Below are 7303 nucleotides of genomic sequence, written 5' to 3'. Positions count from 1 at the left end.
AAGTCTGTCTCTCGATTATTCCCAAGGTTATTCTCGGCATCTTGCTGCCTCCATCGATCCTGAGCCTGGAATTTAAAAACAAGAATGAGATGTCGTATATGCCACACAGCCAGGAGTCGGCCTTACTGGGGAAGGAAATGGAGGAGCCCGAGAAACCCGTCAAAGATAAGGATGAGGAGGACATGGAGTTCACAGTAAGAAAACACTACAGACCTTTAAGCTGTGTAGTTTGCAAAGATAACGCTTAAAAGATTCTCTAGTTCAGCGTGAAACAAATTAAAGAATGAACTTGCATTTATATAGTGCCTTTTATATCCTCAGGACATCCCAAAACACTTTACAGCCAATGAAATACTTTTGAATCACTGTTGTAATGTAGGAAATACAGCAACCAATATGCGCACAGCAAGATTCCGCAAAGAGAAATGTGATAATGACCAGGTTAGTGTTGTTGATTGAAGGATAAATGTTAGGCAGGAGAACTCCCTCGCCCCCGTTTCTCTTCAAAATAGCACCCTTGGACCTTTCACGCCCACCGAGGAGGGCAGAACGAGTTTAAAGTCTCTCCGAAAGACAGCACTCCCGGTACAATGCCGCACTCTCTTGGGACTGCAGCGGGAATGTCAACTGGGATTATGTGACCAAATTGCTGGAGGGGGTTTAAACCCAAAACCTTCTGACAAAGACAAGAGTCCCGTCCACTGAGTGTAGGCTGACACAGCCAAAAAGACTGAGGCTTGTTCCTGAAACAACAAGGTAGGGAGGACTGAATGGGCTAAGACTGAGCTGACCCAATAACTGAGAAACGTGAAAGCAGCCGGCAAGATCGGTGAACGTCACAAGATGGCTAGAGTCTTTACAGTGTATTCTACTTGTATCATGTGTTAAAATTGAATCCAGTAAAGGTTCAGGAAGGATGCGAGACAAAATGGTCCGAAAATGCTTTGAGGGATTAGCACTGCTGCCTCACGGCGCTGAGGACCCGGGTTCAGTCCCGGCTCTGGGTCACTGTCCGTGTAGACTTTACACGTTCTCCCTGAGTCTGCCTGGGTCTCACCCCCACAAGCCAAAGTTGGGCAGGGTCGGTGGATTGGCCACGCTAAATTGCCTCTTAATTAGACGAAAAGAATTGGGCACTCTAAAGTTATTAATAAACAAACAAATAAATAAATAAAATGGATTGAAGGAAAACATGGATATGTGTTTCTTTGCCAACCAACCCAACCCCTGACAATATCATCCCCACCTAAAGGATTAGAATATTTCACAGCATCATATAGCACAGAAGGAAGCCTTTGGAAGGTCCATTGTGCATATATTGTGTCTTTGAACGAACTAGACAATTAGGCCCATTTCCCAGCCTTTGCTGCATCTTTAATCTGGAACAGAACCAAAAATTCCAGGATAGTCTCAGGTTTAATCCAGTTGACTCCAAACTTTCATGATTTATGAATTCTGGTCCTTGTTTTAAAATACCTCCCTGGTCCTGCCCCATCCCTCTCTCTTGTGAGCCCTTCAAACCTTATTACCCTCTGAGATCTCTGCCCTGCTCCAATTCTGGATGTTTGCAGCCATTTTTAAAAAATAAATTTAGAGTACTCTATTCCTTTTTTCCAATTAAGGGGCAATTTAACATGGCCAATCCACCTACACTGCACATCTTTGGGTTGTGGGGGCAAAACCCACGCAGACACGGGGAGAATGTGCAAACTCCAAACGGACAGTCATCCAGAGCCGGGATCGAACCTGGGACCTCGGCGCCGTGAGACTGCAGTGCTAACCCACTGCGCCACCGTGCTGCCCGGATGTTTGCAGCCATGCTTCCATCTGCCGAAGCCCAAAGCTCTGGAATTTCCTTCCCGAAACTCTCTGCCTCCGCCTTCTCCTTGAAGACACTTCTTAAGTCTTTGACCAAGCGATTTGTCATATGTCCTAATATCTCCTTATGTGGCTCAATCTCAAATTCTGTTTGATAACGTTCTTGTGGAGCACCTTGGGACATTTGGTACCTAGGGCGGCACGGTGACACCATGGTTAGCACTGCTGCCTCACAGCTCCAGAGCCCAGGTTCTATTCCCCGCTGCGTCACTGTCTGTGCGGAGTCTGCACGTTCTCCCCGTGTCTACATAGGATTCCTCCGGGTGCTCCGGTTTCCTCCCACAGTCCCAAAAGACGTGTTGTTAGGTAATTTGGACATTCTGAATTCTCCCTCTGTGTACCCGAACAGGCGCCGGAATGTGGCGACTAGGGGCTTTTCACAGTAACTTCAATGCAGTGTTAATGTAAGCCTGCTTGTGACACTAATAAAGATTATTATGTGCAGGTTGGGTGGATTGGCCATGATCAATGCACACGGTTACAGGGATAGGGTGGGGGAGCGGGCCCAGGTAGAATGCTCTTTCGGAGAATTGGTGCAGACACGATGGCCGAATGGCCTCCTTCTGCACCGTAGGGATTCTATGGATTTTTCTATGTTAAAGGCAGTATATAAATGCAAGCTGTTATTGATTAGAGTGAGCCAGAGTTCCCATTTCTGATCCTGTTCGGAATCTGCATTGTGAGACTGGGATCTAATAACCGTTAAATCATTCGGCTGAAACTTCCCCGTGGAAGAGCGGCAGAATTTCGTTTCCATTGACCCTTTCCTAACGCGAGCTCAAATTCAGCAGAACGCCTGCCCCAATTCACGCCGTTTCGCCCAAGAGGTCGTCTTCTGCTGAAGCTCTAGTAGGAGCCGGAGCGTGGACGAGCCCCTTGTGGAAATTCGGATTGTTTGCCATTGGTTGTAAGACAGGGCTGTCAAAGGTCATGATTCAGAACTGTGGAATTCTGTCGCTTTCAGGCAATGTTGGATGGGGTGAATGGGGAATCAGTTCGAAAGAAAAATGAAGAAGAAGTACCAACTGTACACAGGATGATTCCCTTTGGGAGAAAGATTTATGAATTCTACAATGCTCCAATTGTTAAATTCTGGTTTCATACGGTAAGCAATATAACAGACAGTTGATTGTGGATCATATAATAACGGTGCAATTTTCACATTGTTAGTTATTGGTAATTCCTCAGTCAAGATTAAAGGACAAGTGTCAATGACCTCGGTACATGGACTTTTCTCAGAGAACTATTAATCCAAAATAACATGAGATGGACAACTCACATCAAATCCAATTGGTAGTGGTTTATGCAGAAGAAGTGACTGACTGTTAACTCCTGGGCTATATTTTAAAGAACTATAACTTCAACATGTTCAAATCCAACTATCTCAGCTGGGTACTTTGGTCAGTTATTATTTATATCACCAGATTTGAATAAAAAATCAAGTTGTGGATATTGCTGGTAAATGCAGTATAAGGGATGGATTCTTCCGCCCCACCCACCACATAGATCGCCACAGGTGGGACGCGAACCATATAGAGGTCCATCAAACTCTGGCGGGAATGTCCGGTCAGTCGGCAGGTGATCGCGGCTGGAGAATCCCTCCCTGTATTTCCCAACCCCAGATGTCACTTGCGAAGGTGGTGGTGAGCCGCCTTCTTGAACCGCTGCAGTCCATAAGGTGTAGGTACACCCACAGTGCTGTTAGGGAGGGAGTTCCAGAAAGCAATAATGAATATCGAAGCAATAATGGAGGCAACGATTTAAGAATTCAAGCCTTGCACCTTTTTCGAATTACCAGGCAACTTTAGGAGCCTATTGTCCGCTGTTGCTTTCTCCCTGGCAACGCCACAGCCAATCAGGATCAATTTGTCACCCAATCAGCACCCTTTCATTGTGCAGCATATATTGTTGTGATTGTTTGAAATTTGGTATTCTTGTGTTTGTCTTGATGAAAAGCTTTGGCAACATGTCTCTGTTGTCAGGTAGATTTAATTAGTTCCTTTAACAAATCAAACATGCCAAGGCAAATCGTAGAGATTTAGGCGAGGCGAATTAAAGCATGTATTAAAAGATAATTTTTAGAGGCAGTGAGATGGGGTAGCAGCAGTGGAGGGTTCAGTGGAGAAGGTCCCCAAGAGTAGACCCAACTATAAGAGTTTCTGCGCTAATGGCAGAGGAGAGGAGAAAAGGGAATTATGGGGGTAAGCATCAGGACACCAGAGAGTATGAATCCCAACATGTACCGGGTGGAGACTGGAGAGATAGATTACTAATCAGCCATTAACTGATTAAATGGCAGAACCAGCTTGAGGGGCTGAATGATCACCTCCTGTTCCTACATTTCTCTTATTTTGGCACCTTGGAATGACTGCAGACTGTCAAAGGAAAGCTCCTCATGGAGCTGCCCCGACCCCTGACCCAACAAACTCCAGCCAAAGGCAGCTGAGAGCTTTGCTGGACGTAAATGGAGATGTTTCCCCTTTCTTCCAAAATGCCAAGGCCGCAGCGCCAATTGGATGCCCGAGAATTCGGCCAACCTCCTGCCGTTGATATAACTCTGTGTTTTCTATCAAACAGCTGGCCTATTTTGGCTACCTGATGCTTTTTAACTACATTGTTCTGGTGAAGATGGAACGGTGGCCTTCGGTGCAGGAGTGGATTGTCATCTCTTATATCTTCACACTTGGCATAGAGAAGATGCGAGAGGTAAGCTAACAGCAGAAAATAAAGTATGCTCTGGTTGTTATTGAGTTTCTGGTGAGCCTAAGCACACACTGTTACAAGGCAGTAACATTTGCAATTCTCCAGTCCTCCTCCCCCCCCCGCCGAGTCTAAGGAAGACTAAATTACTGCCAATACCTCGGCAATATCCACCCTCACTCTCCTAAATGTCCCAGGATGCCTCTCATCCAATCCTGGAGCCTTATGAACTTTGATTACAGACAATCTTGGACGTCATGGTCGCACAGTGGTTAGCACAGTTGCTTCACAGCTGTCCCAGGTTCGATTCCCGGCTTGGGTCACTGTCTGTGCGGAGTCTGCACGTTCTCCCCGTGTCTGCGTGGGTTTCCTCCGGGTGCTCCGGTTTCCTCCCACAAGTCCTGAAAGACGTGCTTGTTAGGTGATTTGGACATTCTGAATTCTCCCTCTGTGTACCCGAACAGGCGCCGGAATGTGGCGACTAGGGGCTTTTCACAGTAACTTCATTGCAGTGTTAATGTAAGCCAACTTGTGATACTAATAATGATTGTTATTATACCACCTCCTTATTAATTTTAAATCCTTCTAGTGACTGAATTACCCCCTCTGTCACCTTCGCCTGGATTGTATCTTCTTCCTTGGTAAAGACTGATGCAAAGTATTGATTTTGTACCTCATACCTCTTTGTACCATATGCCCTCTGCCTCCATTTGTAAATCCCCTCATTGACTCTACTCCTTCTTTTACCACCCTTTTGCTCTGTATATGCCTATTGACGACTTGCCTTTTAATGTCAGTCTCTTTTCATCCTCCCTGTTGCTTTTCTAATTTGCTTTTTCACCTCCCCTCTGAACCCTTTCACATTCACCCTGGTTCTCGATTATATTGTCCCCCTGACATCTGTCATAAGTCTTTGCTTTATCTTCATTTCTGTCTCCTTTGTCATCCAGGGGGCTCTGGGTTCGTTTGCCCTCCCTTTCCCTTTTGAGGCCTTGACTGAGTCTGAACTATCTCCTGTCTGGAGGTGAAGCGTTGCTCACCCACTCTTTTCCTGCCAATCTATGATTCCAGTGTAATTGGTCCATTGGTCCATTCTTACCCCATTGCAGTTGGCTCCCCCCCCCCCCCCCCCCCCCCCCCCTGCCGTGTTAATTATTCTTCCTCCAGATTGCCCTTTTCCATAGTCAGTCTAAACCTTATGATACAATGATCGCTAAATGTTCCCCAATTGACACTTGATCTACCTGGCCCACCTCGTCACCAAGAACCAGGGGCTGGATTCTCTCAAAATGGGACTATGTCCCCACGCCGGAGTTAAAATGCTGGAGTTTTACTCCAGAGATTCCTGTAAAAAAATTCAGCTAATTCAATGCCCTGCAGGGGGCGAGCAGGGACCCGGAGTAAATCTCGCAGCTTTAGCTACAGATACGGGCCCCCGTACATCCGGTTTGGAGTCCGCGCATGCAAACGGCAGCGGCCTCCAGCGGCCCACGCCGAGCTCCATGGCGGACTCGGACCGCGGAGCCAGACGCACAAATTAGACCATCCCACAATCAGCCGCGCGCCCGAGCATCTAACCGTGCGCAAGAACTCCCCGGCCATCTATAAGGGCCCCCCTCCCCCAATGTTCCCAATCCCCCTGACCCCCACCAGGGCAACCACGGACTGAGTCCGCAGCCGCCCCGCCAGCATCCCGACCGGCAATGGGTGGTTAGTTCCACACCATCAGGAACTCGGCCGGTCGGGAGCGGAGGATCGCTGGGCGAGCCTCTGGCAATGGGCCCCCAACTGCGCGGCGTACTCCGCGATCACGCCAATTCTCGAGTCCCAGAGAGTTCGGCGTGAAATTGGATTCTCCGCCCCGCGCCGAATATGATTTTGGAGTGGGGCAGTGGGGAATCCAGCCCCAGGTCTAACAGTGCCTCCTTTCTCATTGAACTGTGTGGTGAACACTACTAGTGGTATATTATATGTATTACGGCACTGCCCGTATATTAGAGGTACAATGGTAAATCCCTGCTTGCTGGCTCGGCCCAGCAGGCGGAGTATAAAAGTGTGCGCTCTCCGACGCTGCAGCCATTCTGGTTGCAGCTACAGGAGGCACAACATCTTGTTCAATAAAGCCTCGATTGTTCCACCATTCCCGTCTTGTGGTAATTGACGGTGCATCAAACTAGAAACATACTGCTGTGGAAACCTCTCCTGAAAACACTCTCAGAATCCTTGCCCCTTTCTGCCCTATTATCCCTGTCGATATTCGGATAATTAAAGTCCCCCATTATAACTATGAATTGTTTGCACCTCTCTATATTTTCCCTGCAAATTTGTCAGTGGCCTGCAGACTACACCGAGAAATGTATTGCACCTTTCTTATTACCTAACTCTAACCAAATTGATTCTGTCTTTGAACCCTCTGGGACATCCACTCTCCCAAGTACTACAATGCTCTCATTAATTAATATCCCCACTCCACCCTCTTTCCTTCCTTTCCTCAGTTTGCTGAATACCCTGTATTCAGGAATAAAGTCGCCACAGTTCCAGGTGACCATGGGCTGCTTTCCCCTTTGAGGGGGGAGAGCTGACTGATGGTGATTTGACCTGAGAGTCACCACACCTCAGGCGAGGGGCAAGGTTGAGAAGGCGGGGCCTTCATGAATAACCTCAGTCGGTACTGGAATTGAACCCCCGCTGCTGGCCTTGCTCTACATCATGGACCAGCTGTCCA

At 47.6% G+C, this 7303-nt stretch overlaps 1 protein-coding gene across 5 annotated transcripts in view; it reads left to right on the top strand.

Annotated features, from left to right (window-relative positions):
• trpm3 (transient receptor potential cation channel, subfamily M, member 3) overlaps window positions 1-7303 on the top strand; it is a 345827-nt gene that overhangs the window by 315716 nt on the left and 22808 nt on the right. For all 5 annotated transcript variants that reach the window (XM_038804097.1, XM_038804096.1, XM_038804098.1 and 2 more), the window contains 3 exons: window positions 27-194; window positions 2843-2983; window positions 4456-4584. In XM_038804097.1, coding sequence (XP_038660025.1) covers window positions 27-194; window positions 2843-2983; window positions 4456-4584 — 438 coding nt within the window. The remainder of the gene's footprint in view (window positions 1-26; window positions 195-2842; window positions 2984-4455; window positions 4585-7303) is intronic.

This window comes from Scyliorhinus canicula, chromosome 8, assembly GCF_902713615.1.
Source record: "Scyliorhinus canicula chromosome 8, sScyCan1.1, whole genome shotgun sequence".
Lineage (NCBI taxonomy): Eukaryota > Metazoa > Chordata > Chondrichthyes > Carcharhiniformes > Scyliorhinidae > Scyliorhinus > Scyliorhinus canicula.
This window is presented reverse-complemented; position numbering and strand designations above follow the sequence as displayed.